At 44.3% G+C, this 19,602-nt stretch overlaps 1 protein-coding gene across 3 annotated transcripts in view; it reads left to right on the top strand.

Moving 5' to 3' along the window:
• Positions 1-19,602, top strand: part of B4GALT6 (beta-1,4-galactosyltransferase 6) — a 256,834-nt gene that overhangs the window by 86,498 nt on the left and 150,734 nt on the right. For all 3 annotated transcript variants that reach the window (XM_029591178.1, XM_029591179.1, XM_029591180.1), the window contains one exon: positions 2,921-3,037. In XM_029591178.1, coding sequence (XP_029447038.1) covers positions 2,921-3,037 — 117 coding nt within the window. The remainder of the gene's footprint in view (positions 1-2,920; positions 3,038-19,602) is intronic.

The raw sequence follows: 19,602 nt of genomic DNA, 5'->3' as shown, positions 1-19,602 counted from the left end.
TATTGAGCTGGAGTCTGTGCTGTCTCTCTTGGCGCCCCTGCTAGAGCATCTAGACAACCTTCTGGGCGTACTTCCGATGCAACTGGTGCCTGGGGGACCATTGGTTCTCCAGTGGCCACAGATGCCCCTCTCTGTAAGCGATTCCCATTATTGGGTCCTCCAAGGAAGAAGAATCTGTGCAGCTGATGGTGCCCTTAGTGCTGCGGCCGGGGTTCCCCAGTCCTGTTCCTGGACCATCAGGGATCTCTGTGCCGTCAATGCCCTCAGTGCCCTTGATGCGAAAACAGAGAGGCTTGGGCAGGGTCGCTCCACGCCGGTCCCCAAGGGACCTTAGCGAGGAGGAACCCCCGTGTGATCCCTGGGGAGATGACACATCCAAGCCTTCCTTGATGCACTCAGATGTCCTCCTTTCTGTGCCCTCTTTGCTGGATGAGAGGTGTCGGTCTCCCCCGGAGGATCTTTCCTTTGCAGGCTTTGTCCAGGCTATGGCCGAGGCTATCCCGTTCCAGCTCCTCACTGAAGAGGATGCTTGGCACAAAATGCAGGAGGTCCTCCAGTTAGTTGATGCCGCAAAGGAGATAGTGGCTGTCCCAGTCCTTGAGATCTTCAAGGAACTTCTCCTTAGGATCTGGGGGCACCCTGTGTCCGTTCCTCTGGTCAATCAGAAGGCAGATGCCATGTACCTGGTGCAACAAGCCTTGGGCTTTGAAAGGCGCCACCTCCTGCTAGTTTCTGGTGGTGGAGTCAGCCCTCAAGAAGGCCAAGTGCTCTCGCACTCACGCCTTTGCCCCGCCAGGTCAGGAACACAGGGCCTTAGATGCCCTAGGTAGGAAGTTTTTTCAGGGCGCTATGCTCCTCGCCCGTATTGGATTCTACCAACTGTGTATGACCCTATACCACCGGAACCTGTGGAAATAGGTCCTGGAATTGTCTGAGCGCCTGCCCCAGCAGCAACAAGATGTTTTTATGGCAGTGGTGCAGCAAGGCCTGGAGGCGGGCAAACACGAGGTGTGGGCTACCTACAACTTTTTGAAACAGCAGTGAGGGTGGCTGCAGCGGGCATTGGTGCCCACAGAATGACCTGGCTTCATCCAGGAGAAGCTGGCGGATTTACCCCGTACAGGGGAGAATCTCTTCAGAGAGAAAGTTAGGGATGCGGTGGCCCAGTTAAGACCACCACGAGACCCTGCAACATCTCTCAGCAAGTACTTCAGATCCACAGTCTTCGATCAGGAAATCCTCGTGACAGGGCTCCAGGAAGTCCTGTTACCACCAGAGAAAATATTACCCTCTTGTCTCTAGGCCAAGCATGTCACATGCCAGCTCTTGGGGTTGCTCATGTCAACAATGGACCCCCAGACCTCAACCTGCCCCCAATAAAGCACCGCTACAGGGTTTTGACTATGGGTGAGGGAGTATGTGCCAGATTGCCATTCCCTTGGCCCCCTGCCCCTCCGGTCGGGGGCTGGCTACATCTATTTGTGGGTTTTCGCCATCGTTTGCCAAGGGTACTGCCTGAACTTCAAGGATGTCCCCGTGGACTCTCTCCCGTGTCCATCGTGGAGTCTGTCCTCTCATTATGACAAAACTCTCCGCTCTATTAATGGCAGGGGCGGTTGAAACCGCGCTGGTCTGGGGTTCTACTCTTTGTACTTCCTGATACCAAAGAAAACAGGGGGCCTGCACCCTATTCTCAATCTGAGGGCCTTGAACAAATTTCTTCAAAGAGAAAAGTTCAAGATGAACTCTGGACACACTGATCCCTCTCCTGCAAAAAGGAGACTGGCTCTGCTCCCTCGACCTAAAGGATGCCTACACCCACATAGAGATGTTCCCCAGCCACAGGAAGTATCTCCACTTTCTAGTGGGCAAGGAGCATTTCCAATACTGTGTGTCGCTCTTCAGCCTCGCTTCAGCTCCAGGGGTCTTCACCAAGTGCTGGCGGTTGTGGGGGGGAACACCTGCGCTGGCAGGAAGTGCACGTGTTCCCCTGTCTGGACGATTGGTTAATCAGAAGCAACACCCAGCAGGGGGTGCTCCGCTCCCTGACGCTAACTGCCCGGGTGCTGCAGTCTCTGGGGTTTGTTATCAACGACCCCAAGTCCCATATTAGCCCATCTCCACATCTGGGCTTTATTGGAGCCAGACTGGACACAGTTCAGGCCAAGGCATTTCTGCCCCACAACCGAGCGCTTGCTCTGGCTCACTGGTGGGTTTGGTCCACCCACAATCGTCTGGTTTCCACTCGCCGTTGCGCCGTCTTCTAGGTCACATGGCTGCATCTGTCCATGTTACCCCATTTCGCCCTGCTTGGTATGCACAGTGCTTGACTGGACCCTGCGCTCTCAGTGGCTGCAGGCAACACAGGACCTCAGTGCATGTGTGTGCATCATGCAGCCTCTCAGGCCTCCCTGTCTTGGTGGAAAAATCTCTCCAATCTGGAAAGGGGGCTCTGTTTTCAAGTTCCCCTGCACCAGATTGTGCTCACCACTGACGCATCTACCCTGGGTTGGAGTTGGGTTCTCATGCATTTTGTTTATTTTTCGCTCGTGAATTCTGTGTTTCGAGACTGAAGAGAGACCCCATGGAGATGCACAAAGTGGCATGCTCAGTGTGCTAGTCAAAGTTCAAGAAGCTGACAAAGGTTTTCCATGCCGGGCTCTATCTGATGTCACTCATCTGTGAGGATTAATATCCTGCTGTCCTAGGAGAACACCTGTTCCAGGTAAGCAACTCTGCTTTAACCAAGTAGAAAACATTTGATTTTCCTATTTGGAGTTGAAATGAGCTTGCTTTGTGAGCAATAAAATCAGTAGGTATAGCAAGTGAGCTGTTTCCAGCTTTGAGTAAAGACCACTTGTATTTTTAAGTTTGGAAGATCAAGGCTGGAGTTGTTAAGACTGTGTATTTGTTTTTACAGCAAACACCTACCTCTATATGGTGCAAGCCCAAGGTATAATGCTGAGAGATAATGTGAGAACAATTGGGCACATGATCAGATTATACACTAGTAAGAACACCACACTGAATGGTACTGGTAAGGACTTTTTTTTATCTTCATTATTTTCTTGCAAATGAGAAATGTAAAATCTTCTGTTTATATTGGAACATAATAAATGACAGATAAAGACCAAAATGGCCTATTCAGTCTGTCCAGTTGAAATTCATCCTCTTTTATGTAAATATGCATATAAAATTCCCAAATGCAGCCCAGTACCAACTTTCCACCTGATCTCTCAACCCTCTTTTCTCATACCATACTCATACTCTTTTCTCATCTTACGTTTTTGTATCTTTGTGCACGACTAATCCACTTATTCTATGGTCTCCCCCCTCGATGTAATATTAGGAAATTATGTTAATAAGTTATTTCTGTTATTTTGGTTGTTCTTCCTTCTCCTCTTATCTCTGTTCCTTTTTTCTGCCCCACTCTCTTACGTTCTCGCCTGCTCCCCTCCCCGTTCATTGTTGTTTTTCTTTTTTCAAGTTCATTGTAAACCGGCGTGATGTGTCTTACGAATGTCGGTATATTAAAAACTCATAAATAAATAAATACCAGTCTTAAGCATAACCAAAGTCCATCAGTGTTGGCCTCCCCATGCTTTCTTTGAGCCTTGCTGATATATCACTGCTGATTAGGGTATAACTGCGGCTCCATGCAAATGTACCACTGTTTTGGGTTAACTGTCGTTTTGAGCAGTTTATCCTAGTGTACTTCATTTCTTTCCTTTTGCCACTATGCATCCTCTGTGGTTATCCCATGGATTTTTTAAATTCTGCTACCATTTTTGTCTCCACCATCTTCTCCAGAAGGGCATTTTAGGCATCTACTGTCATTTCTGTGAAATATTTCCTGATATTGTTCTGAGTCTTTCTCCTAGATCAAGGTTTACCTCGTGTGCACTACTGATACCTGTCTGGTATTTAAATGTCTCTATCATATCCCCCTTGTCTTTCCTTTAGGGTATGCATATTTTAAATACTTCATTCTCATCCCATGTGGCTTTAAGTGCATTCCTCACACTATTTTGGTTGGTGGTTGTTCTCTGAACTGCCTCTAGCATGTATATCCTTTTTGAAATATGAGCTCCAGAACTGAATACTATATTCTAGGTGAGGCCTTGCCAATTATTTGTCCCAAGGCACCCCCTTTCTGTTGATTTTACTTCTCTGAATACATCCAAGCATTCTCCTTTCTCTGGCTACTGCAGTTATCTCACTGTTCCACTACCTTGAGATAATCAGATGCTGTCACCCAAAGTGTCTTCCTGCTGAGCATGTATCAATTTTCACCTCCCATCATGTTCCGCTCCCTCAGATTTCTGCTCCTTGAATGCATAACAGCACTGTTTCACAATGAATCTTACGTGCTGAACATTTAACCGTTTCTTAAACTTTTTAATATTACTTCTCATTCTGTTTACTCTCTCGGGTGTCCACTGTCACAGACCTGTGTCATCTGCAAAAAGGCAGTGTCCCTCAGAAAGATATTAAATAGAACCAACTCAGCACTGATCCCTGAGGCAGTCCTCTAATCAATTTTCTCCTGAGTGAAATCCTTGTACCACTATTCTGTCTATCACTCAACCAGTTTCTTTTTTTTTTATAATTCTTTATTCATTATATCATTTACATATATGATAATTCAAGAATATATGAAAATTACCAAGATAACTAAGCAGGTGTAATATGTGTATATATGTGTATGTATGTGTATATGTATATATAAATAAAACATATTTTGGTACATCAAAATAAGCCAACTTAATAGAGAGAGTATATGGCAGAGATACTAGGGGATAAAATTCCATATAACATTTTGTCCACATGTCCCCCTACTAACAAAAATACAGCACTTATTTCCCTCAGTCTTATCACAAAGAAAATGCTCCAAATGAAGGTCAAGAAATACAAACATTTTTGATAGGAAACTAAACATTTATAGGGATATTGAGAACAAAGTAGCATCTATATCTAATACTTTTTGCTGTTATGAGAGAAAAATTAACTAAGGATTTTTTTTTTTTTGTGGCCAAAAGATTCAGGTCTTTCCTGATGTTTCCAGGGCCACACACTCAATCAGTTTCTAATATATTCTACCACCTTGGGACCTACTCCCAGGCCGCCCACTTTACTTATGAGCCTCTTTTGGGGGGTGGGGGGAAGCAGACAGTATCAAAGCTTTATTGAAATCCAAGTAAACTACATGCAGTGTATACCTTTGATCTAATTCTCTGGACACCCAATTGAAGAAAAAATCAGTCTGATTCATTTGATATATTATCTCTCTGGTAAAAAAAACTCTGCCTTTCATTCTGCAAACTGCAGGCTTGTAGATACTTCATTATCCTTTCTTTCAGTAAAGTTTCACTAATTTTCTCACCCCTGAGGTCTGGTTTGTAGTTTCCAACCTCCTCTATTACTCCTTTTATAAAAGACAATATCAGTCCTTCTCCAGTTACATGAGGCACTCCCTCTCCAAAAATGTATTGAGCACATCTTTCAGTGACTATATTTAGCTATGCTTATGTTAATCTTTCCTAAATATTTGTAGAAAATATCTTGTTCAAGTTTAAACTTCAAAGCAAACCCAAACTAAAAATAAGATAGCATAGTAAAAGATTTGGGAGCAGAGGTGTGTGTTTGTATGATTGTGTCCATTTGTAATTATGACCAAATGTAAATTCAGAGAAGCTTAGTGACTTCTGTTTTCTAGACCAGGGGTAGGGAATACCAGTCCTTGAGTACTGCAAGCCAGTCGGGTTTTCAGGATATCTACACTGAATTTGCTTGAGATGCCTTTGTACATAGTAAAATGCATCTCATGCATATTTAATGTAGATATCTTGAAAATCTAACCATCTTGCAGCAGTTGAGTTAGGAAACTCCATTTTTCGAGACTGCTGAGTTTTTGGTTATCCAGTAAAATAAACAATGCAGCAACATCTAAATGAAAGAAGTTTTTAATAGAAGTCTTTAGCAAATAAAAAATAAAGTAAGACAACGTCTAAAACTGAGTAAACCTAGATGGTAGTCATGAGCCTGGTTTTGTATATGTATAGTACTACACTGCAAAAAAACCCCAAACTACTGCTCTTTCTAAATAAGAAAGACTTAAATCTCTTACCCCATTGTCAAATTGTTTGCTATTTTCAATTTCATATGTACTGTTTGTTTTAAGATTTGTGAAACAAGGTCATATTTTATCAAATGTGCACAAAACATAATGTAGATATTAACTTTTAAAAAGTTATGTAATTAAGTGTTTTTAAAATAAATATTGATAGCAACAATTATGGCTGCTGACCTTTATGTTACATACATTTCAATGCAATAGCACTGAGAAATACAGCTTTGTTTCTTCAGTTTTTAGAAATCACAATTGAAAATTTATAACATGTTGTTCTTCAGGACCAATTTTTTTTTTTGTAGTGACCTTATATTGGTATCACTATTAGTGTGTCAAAATTGAGACTTTCGTATTTATAGTGAGACCCCCATTTTAATGATTTACATTATTTTCTTTTTATAAAACATGTCTTTTATGGTATAAAATATGGACAACAACTCTACAATAATGGTTCAACTGGTTAGTATTAACTTAACACAGTAATATAGCCAAAACTATTTTAAACATTTTTGGATCTTGAGTTTTGCGTAGAGAGAGTGGTAAAGCGTTCCATAGCAATGAGCAGCTATAGAAAAAGACCGTTCCCTGGTCTTGTTGAGATGCATCAGTTTAAATGAAGGAACATACAGAAGGGCCCTTGGTCAACTTTTAAACTCTACACCACCTTGCGCGCATTAAATGTGGAAGACATCCATGGTGCATTGAGATTGTGTATCAAATTAAGATGAGTAACATTTTGTATTGTATATGCCATGAAATTGGGAGCCAGTGGAATGGTGATGGCACTGGGGTTATGTGTTCTCGTAACGGAGTATCTGTCAGAAACCTGGCTGCTGAATTCTGGATCAGTTGAGTGGTCTAATTGAAAACTGGGGTTATCTAATATAAAAGAATTACAGTAGTCCAAATATGAGAATAGACTGCAGTACAGTCTGAAAATCATCTGGGTCCAAGGTTGGTTTTAAGTGTCAGAGTAATCTGAGCTTGGTAAAGGACATTTGCACTACATTTTTCACTTGCATGTGCATTGTAAATGATTTGATCTAGGGTGACTCCCAGATCTCACACAGTATTTGAAATTGGTAATCAATTAATTATCAGACCATCTCCCTCAGGAGACATGTGATGCCCTAGTCTCACCTAGAGAACAGGGGTATTATATGGGGAAAACACACGATGTGATTGACTTATGTTTTTGAAATAGCATTGAGAAGTCTCTACAGGAGGTATTGGTGGCCTGCAGGCTCACATGGTTGTGGGCCTCAGACAAAACTGCAGGTTGGACTCGCTACAATCCCTGCAATGCAAAGAAATCTTTTTGTAGATAGTTCAAGGAAGCAGTAGCTCAAATCAAAGACCACTATGCTGTGCTTCAGACCCACCCTTCTCTCATAGGAAGTATTCATATGAAGTGCTAGAGAAACCCTTCTATCCTCTAAGGAAGTGTCATCTACATACTCATTCCTGTCAGTAGTATGGATGATCCTCCTGTCCCAGACAGTAGAAGGCCCAAAAAAGCCACCAGAGCTAGCATTCCAGCTAAAACCTGGGATGAGGTTTTGACTGCATCTTGGAGGGCATAACTTGGATCCCTCATATCCATTCTAAAGAACTTCTTTTGTTTTGCTTTTAGTTTTAATTATTTACTTGATTAATTGCTATATCTTACTATGGTAAACCAAAGCGATGTACAATGAAACATTTAAAATATACAAATTGTAAAAATAAAATTACATCAATAAACAATCTAGCATTTAGATGTTAAAAGATTCTTAATAAAATTAGGATCTCTTAGAAGTAGTCTTCCAGGTCCTGGTTGCTTCAAGAAAGCTTTCCACCAGCAAGTCCTACAGATTAAAGTGGAAGAGGTTCTCGGTTTGGTGTGAGGGGGAATGGATTATACCCATTTACGTGCCTACTTCCCAGGTTCTTGGATTACTTGTGGCACCTTTCAGAGACCGGACTTAAAACCACCTCGTTAGAGTTCATCTGAGCACGGTTAGTGCTTACCATCGAGGTGTTGCTGGCGTGCCCATCTCAGTTCAGCCTATAGTAGGGTCGCTTTATGCGAGGCCCTGCCTCAGCTAAAACCCCCTCTGCGGTCCCGCTGTTGGTGTCCTGGGATCTCAATATTTTGTTGGCCGCCGCTCATGCGTCCTCCTTTTGAGCTTATGTGCACCTGTGAGCTGAAATTCCCTACCTGTAAGGTCCTATTTCTGGTGACGGTTACTTTGGCTTCATAGGGTAAGCAAAGCTTCAGGCCTTGGTTACGTCACACCCTCTTCACGACCATGATCGTGTGGTCCTGTGAACGCATCTCAAGTCCTGCCTAAGGTTGTGACTGATTTTCACATCGTCAGAACCCACCTTTTTATGAGGCCCCATTCCCATCAAGAGGAATGGGCTTTGCATACGTTGGATTGTAAGAGAGCTCTGGCCTTCTACTTAGAACACTCAGCAGACTATAGACAATCCAGCCAACTATTCATATCTTTCGTTAAGAATAGAATGGGGGGTTGTGGTGGGTAAACAGACCTTATCCAACTGGCTAGCCGAGTGCATCTTTCTGCTATGCGCAATCAGGCCTTCAGCTAGAAGGCCGAGTTAAAGGTCACTCTGTGAGGGCCATGGCAGCTTAGGTGTCCACTTATGGGCAGTCCCCGTTGCCGAAATCTACAGGGCTGCAATGTGGAGCTCTCTACACACACTGCCCATGACTGCTTGGACAAGGATGTCGACAAGATGGTAGATTCGGCCAATCTGCCCTAAGCAATTTTCTTCCAGGCTTAAACCCAACTTTTCCTACTTAAGGCCCCCCAGTTGAGACCAGGCTGTTTCCTCCCTGCTGTCCAACAGTACCTTAGTTGTTTTTGTGTCCGTTGGCACCTTGTTTGGTACTCCTTGGTCTTGGTTGTTGCTGGGAACAGCCTGTAGCTTGGTATTCACACATCTGTGAGGACTACCATCCTGCTTGTTTTAGGAGAAAGCGCAGTTGCTTACCTATAACAGGTGTTCTCCTAGGACAGCAGGATGTTAGTCCTCAGGAAACCTATCCGCCGCCTGTGGAGTTGGTTTATTCATTTGTTTTCTTTTTCTTTTTCGTTTGTATTTTGCTATGTTATGAGACTGAAGGGGGACCATGTGTGGATAGCGGCATGCTGGGCATGCTCAGTGTGCCTGTCAAAGCTTCTAGAAACTTTGACAAAAGTTTTCCATGCCAGGTTTCATCTGATGTCACCCATCTGGGAGGATTAACATCCTGCTGTCCTAGGAGAACACTTGTTACAGGTAAGCAACTGCGCTTTCCCCAGCAGAGAATGGAGGACCCTGAGGAGGTGCAGGGTCTTTAAATCGCAGCACCCTGTGGTGCGCAATCGAATCCCACGCGCCAAAGGGGTGTACTTCTGGCTCAGTTTTTTCTCCAGAACTCGCCCAAGGGGAATAAGAGAAAAGGAAAGTTTGCAGAGCTCACGAGTGTTTCGACTTCGGTAAGAGGTCCCATGGACTTATTACAGTGGTTTTGTGCCTCTGGTAGGGACATCTCTAATCCAGAAACACTAGAAGTTTCTCTAAGTTCTGGATCCAAATCTCCCCCTCTACTACCTCAATCTACTTTATAGGGGATCATTAATTCTGTACTTGATCATAATGGGGTTGGTGATGTGTTGTCAGTGAACACAAGAGAGGATTTGGAAAAAGTGGGGGTGGTTGTGTCCCCGAAAGTGGACTCAGAGGTGTTTAAATGAGGTTCTGGATACCCCAGTGAAAAATCAAGTGGCAGTAATGTCTTGTGTTAATGCAACAGAGTTGAGAGGCCTTAATTTTTCTTTGCTTTCAGTGGATAGTGGGGTCTCTGGAAGAAGTATTGCTAGGATTCCAGTATCCACTTTGGTTTCTCCCATGCATAATTTGGGAGGAACTAAGATAGTTGCAGGCTCAGGCAAATTCTCTATCGCCCTTAGACATCTGGAAAAGATGTCTCTCGAACGCATTCATCTTTGGCTCAGACAGTTTCAGCTTTGTCTTTTTTTTTTTCCTCTGGAATCTCATCAAAATTGTCTGAATTAGAGAACAGAATAGAGTCTGAATCTCAGATGTCTATTATAGCTAATACTGTAACTACTTCACAATTTACTGTTATGAATTGTTAGGAAAACATGATTAGAGCTAGAAATTTAAGGTTGTAAAATTTTCCCAAAGCAAGACTGTTAGCACCTAGGGAGTTATTCAAGAAGTATGCTGTTGAAGTGTTTCAGTTTGCATCTGACAAAGAACTGGCATTTTCTAAATGCTATTACTTGCTAGTCATGAATGATATCGCCTACAGTGAGGGATCATATATCTTAACCTTGTTTGACAATGTAGATGTCTGATTTTCTCCAAAACTCTAACAATGATATATCAACATGATCCACTCTTATTGTATCTTTTGCCTTAAATGTTGATAGAGATTTGGTCCTGAAACTATTTTAAGTAAAAATGAGAGATTCTGTCACCAGAAAGTTCAAATTTTTCCAGATTTTGCTAGAGAAACCCAAATGAAGAGAAAAACCATCTTGAATATAAACATCTGCTAGATTTGGATATGTAAATGTATTATCACATGTCAAGCGAATAAATTCATTTTTACTGATTCAGCTCATTTAGATACATTTCTTATTGATAAAGTTGTTATTACTTAATAGTTGATGGTTTCAGGAGTTATGGAAAATATTTACTGGTATGCTTTCTCTACTTGTTTTTTTCTTTCTCCTTTGCTACTCTTGGTTTACCCCCCCTCCCCCTTTATTGAGGACTTTATTTTTATATCATTGTGATTCTATTGATATTTTTCTTCTTTTCATGTCTGTATATTATAAATCAAAACTATTTGCTTATTTCATGTAAAATTATTACATTTCAATAAAATATAAATTAAAAGAAAAAAGGCTTATTGCCAACAAAAATAGTTTGTGGTGCCTATTGGTAATTGGTGTTTGTTTTCCCCTTTTTCTCCCAGGGCAAGCAGGATGGGTGACGTCATAGAACGGAGCTCTATTACGGAACACTTTCTGTCAAAGTTTCTAGAAACTTTGACTATCTCACTGAGCATGCCCAGCATGCCATAATCCCTGTAGCCACAGGGGTCTCCCTTCAGTCTCTCTTTTCCGCGCTGCAGTTTGTCTCTTGGTTAGGAGCTCTGGGAGAATTTTCTCACAACTTTTTCCTCACAGAATACTTGAAGTTTGTTACGCAGTGTGTTAGTGAATCCCTTGGTAGACGACAGTCTTACCTTAACTCGGTGTATCAGCTGATAACCGGCCGAGAATGCCCAAAGCCACTCCGCGACTGCGACAGGCAGCCGACAAACAGAGTCCTATATCCAATTCGGGGTTGTGGCAGGCAGGAAGGCAAACAGTAAGTAATACAAGGGGAGCAGGTAGAGTCAGAATCCAGTCCGGGGTCGAGGCAGGCAGAGCAATCCAAAGCAGTCCAAGGTCAGCAACAACCCAGAAAACAAATGTAGGGGGAGCACTAGCTCAAGCAAGCCTGTAGCTAAGGCAATGCTATGCTGGGCTCAGGGGTTTAAATCTTCATGAGTTCACGCGCAAATGCTGGAACGTCCGGTCTTGCTGGCAACACATCCGAGAGGGGGCGGAGCTTGGGAGTGCAAGATGACAGAACCTGCCATGCTGTGCTGCCGAACGGAAGCCCGGACCTGCCGCCGCGAACGGGTAACATTACCTCCCCTGCAAAGGCCCTTCCTGCTGCTACTGGAATGAGGTTTAAGAGGAAAATGTCGATGAAACTGTTGGAGTAGATGAGGTGCCTGGACATTACAGGCAGGTTCCCATGAGTTCTCCTCTGGTCCATAATTTTTCCAGGAAATTAAAAACTGTAGAACTCCTCTGGATAATCTAGTGTCCAAAATTTCTTTAATCTTGTACCGTGTGTTGTCTTGAATTATGGAGGGAATGACTGGTTTAGTCCTCCTAGAGGGCCAAGACAAAACTGCAGGTTTAAGCAAAGATACATGAAACACATTATGAATGCGTAAATTGGAGGGTAACTTTAGTTTATATGTGACTTCAGTGAGTTGGTTTTAGACAGGAAATGGTCCAACAAACCTGGGAGCGAATTTAAGGGATGGTGTGCGTAATCTAAGGTTCCGAGTACTTAATCACACCAAATCCCCTGCCTGAAGTTGCGGACCTACTCTCCTATGTTTGTCGGCTTGCGCTTTTGCTTTACTGGAGGCTTGTAAGAGACGTGTCTGTCTCCAAAGCTCTGTCATGGATTGGATAGTTTGTTCTACAGCCAGACGGGAAGAAGGTGTGGTAATGGGAAGTGGGATTCGAGGATATCTCCCGAAGACTAAAAGAAGGGTGATGATCCTGAAGCTTGAGTTACATGATTATTGTGACAAATCTCAGCCTATGGTAACAGATGCCCAATCATCCTGTCGTTGGTTTACGTAACAACGTAAAAGTCTTGAGGGACTGATTGCATTCAGTCAAGCCGTTCGATTGGGGATGATAGGCAGAAGAGAAATTGAGTTCTATTTGAAACTTTTTGCAGAGATTACTCCAATAGCGAGCCGTAAATTGAACTCCTCTATCAGAAACGATACTAGAAGGCAGCCCATGAATTCGAAAAATATGTTGTAGAAAAAGTCAAGCTAATTCTGGAGCAGAAGGCAGTCCTGGAAGGGGAATGAAATGAGCCATCCTGGAGAATCTATCAACCACGACCCAAATGACTGTGTTTCCCTCCGAAAGAGGAAGATCGGTGATGAAATCAGTAGTAGCTATGTGCGTCCAGGGTTTTTCTGGAACGGGCAGTGGTTGTAAGAATCCAGACGGTCGTTGTCGCAGAACGTTTTGAGCAGCGCATGTAAGACAAGATTCCACATAATTCTGAACGTCTGACGTCCATTGAGACCACCAGTAAAAGCGGGAAATAAGATTCTTGGTCCTATAAATACCAGGATGTCTGGAAAAATGGGAATCATGAGCCCATCGCAAGACTTTTTGTCGTAAGCGCTTTGGCACCACCGTTTTCCCAAGGGGGAATGGTAAAGGTGGCTGCCAACATTATTTGAGCTGGGTCAATGATATGGCAGGGAGGGTCAGGAAAATCATCAGGCGCAAAACTCCGAGAGCATCAGCTCGTAAATTATTTTCGGCTGGTCGAAAGTGTACCTTAAAGTCAAATCAACTAAAACATTTTTTTTAAAAAGTGCCCATTTGGCTTGTCGTGGGTTCAAACATTTGGGCCTGAAATAGATAAGCAAGCTTATGATCAGTGTAGATGTTAATGGTATATTTAGCTTCCTCCAACAGATGACACCACTCTTCAAGTGCAGCATTGATTACTAATAACTCTCGTTTTCCAATCGCATAATTCTTTTCTGCAGGAGAAAATTTCTTAGAAACATAGGCGCAAGTGCGGCGTTTCCCTGAATCAGATGTTTGTAACAAAATAGCTCCAACACCTAGAGCTGAAACATCCACGTCAAGAAAGAATGGCTTGGTGGGATCAGGATGTTGCAGACAAGGATCTTTTACAAATTCTGCTTTTAAATTTTGAAATGAGAGAAGGGCTTCAGTAGACTAATCACGAATAGGCGCTCCTTTCTTCATAAGGGCAGTTAAAGGCTGTGGATTATCCCGAGATAAATTGGTGGTAATAGTTGGAGAAACCTAGAAATCGTTGTAAGGCCTTAAGCCCGACTGGTTGAGGCCACTCCAGAATAGCTTTAAGTTTTTCTGGATCCATACGAAGTCCATCTTGAGATACAATATATCCTAAAAAGGGTAATTCTTTTTGATGAAAAAGACATTTTTCTATCTTAGCATATAAGTTGTTATCTAGGAGGCATTGGAGAACTTGGCTCACATGGGCTGATGTTTCTGCTCGGTTTTGGAAAAAATTAGAATATAAAGATATACAATAACATGAGAATATAGTAGGTCCCGAAATATTTCATTGATCATGTTTTGAAACACTGCTGAGGCATTACATAGACCAAAAGGCATTACTCGATATTCATAATGTTCATCCTGAGTGTTAAAAGTGGTTTTCCACTCGTCACCCTCTCGTATGCGGATTAAATTATAGGCCTCCCTGAGATCTAATTTAGTAAAAATTTGAGCTCCTTTCAGTCTATCAAAAAGTTCCATGATTAAAGGAATGGGTATCTATTCTTTTTAGTAATGGCATTCAATCCTCTGTAATACATGGTCATAGAGACCCATCTTTCTTCTTGACAAAAAAAAAATCCTGCTGCGGGAGAAGAAGAGGGTTTAATAAAGCCTCTGATTAGATTTTCTTGAATGTATTGATTCATGGCTTCAGACTCAGGTTCGGACAATGCATAAACCCTTCCTCTGGAGGTAATATTCCCGCTTGTTGTTTACTGAAAACGTCCATGAATTTAGCATATTGGGGTGGTAATCTAGAAGGAGTGAGTGTGAAACAAGAAATAGTGGAGATGGTGGGAACGATTCTTGACAAACAGCTCTGGTGACAGTCTGTACTCCAACTGGCCAATTGTAAGGTGCCCCAATCAATCTGGGGTTGATGTTTTCTTAGCCAGGGTAAGCCAAAAATTACCTGGTTGACTGAAGAGGGAAGCACATATAATTGGATAGACTCTTGGTGTAACACACCAGTTATCATCTTGATGGGTAGCGTAATTAGGGAGATCTTATCTCTCAATGGCTGACCCGAGACTGAAGAGACAATAAGTGGATTCTCCAAGTACTACGTACTAGGCCTTCCTCGACGAAATTTCCTGCAGCCCTGGATTCCAAAAAGGCCTGAAGATGATTAGTGACCCCCTTAGTTACTATCGATACTGGTATCAGAATTTGAGGAGAGGGTATGGCTGGACCCAGGAAGGCCTCTCCCACTAAACCTAGGCCTGGGAATTTCCAGCTTTATTCAGATGCTTATTAGCAAAATGCCCTGCACCAGCACAATAGAGACAAAGATTGAGTAAACTTCAATGTTGTCTCTCCTCTAGTGTTAACCGACAACGGTCGATCTGCATAGGTTCTTCAGATGTTGCTTGTGGTTCCGGTATTTTCGGAATTGTGAGAGGACATTGGAAGGCAGGAGCTAATCAAAAGGTTCTTCTTTGAATGGTGCGCTTGCGAGCCCTTTCCTGGAAACGCAGATCTAATCGAATAGCTAATTGTATTAGTTCCTCAAGTTTCTCTGGTGTCTCTCGGCCTGCCAACTCATCCTTGATGTTTTCAGAAAGTTCTTGTCTAAGCAGTTAACTGTCCTGACCCCAATGAAGCTCAGTGGCCAACGTACGGAATTGAATGGCATACTCGCCGACAGACCGGGTACCTTGACAAATCTGCAGTATCTCTGCCGCCACTGAAGCTGAAAGCCCAGGTTCATCAAAAATCAAATGGAAATCTTTTAGAAAATGTTCTAAGTTATTGAGCAACGGATCATCTCTCTCCTAAAAGGGAGAGGCCCAAGCCAGAGCTGGTCCCTGTAGCAGAGATAATCTAAAGGTGACTTTGGTTTTGTCTGTGGGAAATGCTGAAGGCTGGAGTGAGAAATGCATTTGACACTGGTTAATGAATCCTCGACACTGCTGAGGATCTTCTTTGAAGCAAGGTGGCGGAGGTAGTCGTATCGAAGTTGGTGTCAGAAGCGCTGAGGTGGTAACGGAGAAAGCATCCATTCGAGCAGCCAATCTCTCTAAAACTCCTATGACTTGATCCAAAGCCCCTTGTTGCTGCTGGATTCATGTAGCCAATCCAGGAATGGCTTGCAGCACTGTCAAATCTAAGGGATCCATGGCCTCAGCTAACTGTTACGCAGCATGTTAGTGAATGCCTTGGTAGACGACAGTTTTACTTTAACTCTGTGTATCATCTGATAACCAGCCGAGAAAGCCCAAAGCCACTCCGCGACTGTGACAGGCAGCCGTCAAACAGAGTCCAATATCCAATCCGGGGTCGTGGCAGGCAGGAAGGCAAAACAGTAAGTAATCCAAGGAGGGCAGGTAGCAGAGTCAGAATCCAGTCTGGGGTCGAGGCAGGCAGAGTAATCCAAAGCAGTCAAAGGTCAGCAACAACGAAGAAAACAAAGAAACATAGGGGGAGCACCAGCACAAGCAAGCCTGTAGCTGAGGTAACGCTGTGCTGGGCTCTGGGGGTTTGCATCTTATTTATTTAATAGCTTTTATATACCGATAGCTGTTTTCACATCTTATCGGTTTACAGAAAACAAGGAATCTTCATGAGTTCCCGCGCAAATGCAGGACCTTCCGGTCTTGCCGGCAACACGTCCGAGAGGGGGCAAAGCATGGGAGTGCTGAAAGTCTGCGTGTCTTGCTGCCGACAGAACCTGCCATGCCGTGCTACTGAACGGAAGCCCGGACCTGCCGCCGCAAACAGGTAATAGTACCTCCCCCGCAAAGGCCCTCCCTACTGGTACTGGAACGAGGTTTAAGAAGAAAATGTCGATGAAACTGTTGGAGTAGATGAGGTGCCTGGACATTACAGGCAAGCTCCCGCGAACGGGTAACAGTTTACTTCCCAAAAACTTCCCTCATACGGGTCTTCCATCGCGACATCGGTTTTCGTCGCTCAGTGAGTGAGTTCCATAGTCTTCAGTCGGTTCCTGCCTCCCCTTTCTTCAGTGTGTGCAGGCCATCGATCGTTTTTGGGGCCTCCTTTTTCCATCATGGCAACAGGTTTTAGAAAATGCCCGGAGTGTCCCTGTACCAAGTCGATTACCGACCTTCATATGATGTCTGTGTGCGCCTTGGCTCATCACACGACGTTCGTCAATGCCCAAGTTGTGCCCAAATGACCCCGAAGGGTAGGCAGGCTCGCCATGACAAGAGGGAGTTCCTTTTCAAGTTAACTCCATTGACATCCACCCAGTCGGCACCAGCAGGAACATCGAAGAAACTTGCAGACAAACCTCGCCGGGAACACCAGGGCAGCGGTGACCATCCGTCACAGACTCCATCTAGGGCATCTGCATAGTCTTCCTCTGTGCCGGGGAAAGACCGGACCGAGCACCAACACTGGCACCAACGCAATTCTACTCCCAATGCCAGCACAGACACCGCGTCGGCCATGATGGCTATAGAGCCGATTGCGAAGAGGACACAGGTAGAGGAGCCTCCAACCCCCTCTCCAGCCAAGAAACCAAGGCGATCCCCACCGATATCGGTGCCGGGTACTGAACCCCCACAAATTCCTGTGGAGGTGTCAGTAGCGCCTAGCCTGCCTCCCCCTGTAGCTGCGATATCTACATCAGCTTTCAGGGAGGAACTGGACGGTCTCATCCGCCAGGCAGTGCTCGATGCCCTCAGAGACTTACAGCCATTGATGCCGGCCCCCATACCGGCACATGGAGCCATCAAGGTTTACACCGCTGCTCAACCGACTGGATAAACTCATCGGTGCCCTTCCGACACAGCCTAGGCCACCAATGCCAAAGCAACCGGCAATGTCTCTGAAAGCCCCGATACCCATTCTGGGGTCCTCAGAAGACAAAGGCATGGATTCCAGTCCTCTCCCAACACAGATTCCACTGATGCCGGAACCGATGCCTGGTTCATCGGGGCTCTTGGGACCGAGATGCCCATGTTTCCCCTCGATGCCACCGAAATCCACATAGGTGCCACCGCATCTTCCATCGAAGGATCCATCTGTGCTGACACGTCCTACAATACCAACCTTCTTCCCTCCTTCAGGATCTCAGCTAGAGACCCTTTCTGACACATGGGAAGATGTTGACACACATCTACGGAGGACATCTTATCAGAAGCATTTCCTCCAGAACAAAGGAGAAAATCTCCCCCAGAAGACCTCTCCTTTGCAAATTTTGTAAAAGAGATGTCTGAGACAATCACCTTTGACTTGATTACAGAGGAGGACACTTGCCATAAAACATTTGAAGTTTTCCCAATTTGTTGATGCTCCAAAGGAATTTATGGCTATCCCTGTCCACGAGGTGCTCGTGGATCTCCAACATCATCTCTGGGAGCATCCTTGTACTGTCCAACTTGTGAATAGGAGGACAGATGCGACTTATCTGGTCCAACATATTCCTGGATTCCAAAAGCCACAACTACCCCATCAGTCAGTGGTAGTTGAATCTGCACAGAAAACGGCCAGACGTCTGTGCCCTCACTCTTCAACACCTCCTGTCAAAGACCAAAAATTCTTGGATATTTTGGGTCGCAAGATGTTTCAGGGCTCTATGATAGTGTCACGCATAGCTGCATACCAACTTTACATGATACAATATCAAAGGAATATCTGGAAGCAAATTCAGGGAATAGCTGACACTCTTCCCCCAACAACAACAAGATAGTCTCAACTCCATACTATAGAAAGGTCTTGAGGCAGGAATACATGAAGTAAGGGCTGCTTATGATTCCTTTGAGACTGCTTTTCGCTTGTCAGCAACCGGAATCAGCGCCAGAAGGTGGGCTTGGCTTAAAGCATCAGATTTATGAACTGAGGTCCAAGACAAACTTGTTGACCTGCCTTGTACCGGAGAAAATCTCTTCGGTGACAAGATACAGGATGCAGTGGCTCAACTGAAAGACCACCACCGTCCACGGTCACTACAGAGGCTCCTTCCTCTGCCAGAAGAACCACGAGAAGGGACCCCAGGAGACAATTTTACCGCTCACGCAGGTACTATCCACCTACATCTCACATGAGACCAACCAAACCACCTCAGAGAGGACATCCACGACAGCCCAAACCATCCAGGCCTCAGCCACCCCCTCAAAGCGGCCAAACCTCTGGATTTTGAAATCTATTCAGAGAACAGCACACTCCACAAATCCAAAACCAGACTTGCCAGTAGGAGGTCGACTTCACCACTTTATAACCAATTGGCTCAGCAACACCACAGACCAATGGGTTATATCCATCATAACCCAGGAATATCATCTAAACTTCCTCATGGTACCCCTGGATTCACCACCCAATCCCCCTGTGGATGCAAAAAGATCACACAACCCTTCTAGAGTGAGAACTGTCCACCCTTCTGAGCGCCAGGGCTATGAAAGCCATTGCCCGGGCACAGCAGGGCAGAGGGTTCTTCTCCCGCTACTTTCTCATTCCAAAGAAATCAGGCGGCCTTCGCCCCATCCTAGCCCTCTGCAATCTCAACAAATTTCTACAGAAAGAGAAAAATTCAGGATGGTGTCCCTGGGCACCATGCTTCCCAGTTCTGTAAAAAAGAGATTGGCTCTGTTCTCTGGATCTTCAGGATGTGTTTGCTCACATTCCATTATCCCCACACCACCGCAAATACCTGTGTTTTATAGTGTGACATCAACATTTTCAGTACCAGGTTCTGCCTTTCGGACTTGCCTCGGCAGCCTCATGCATTTACAAAGTGCCTAGCAGTGGCTGCTGCCTATCTACACAAGAACAGCATACACGTATTTCCTTACCTGGATGACTGGCTAATCAAAAGACATTTCAAGC

The sequence above is a fragment of the Rhinatrema bivittatum genome, chromosome 2 (assembly GCF_901001135.1).
Source record: "Rhinatrema bivittatum chromosome 2, aRhiBiv1.1, whole genome shotgun sequence".
Classification (NCBI taxonomy): Eukaryota; Metazoa; Chordata; class Amphibia; order Gymnophiona; family Rhinatrematidae; genus Rhinatrema; species Rhinatrema bivittatum.
The sequence above is the reverse complement of the archived record's forward strand: the minus strand, read 5'-3'. Positions and strand labels throughout refer to the sequence as shown.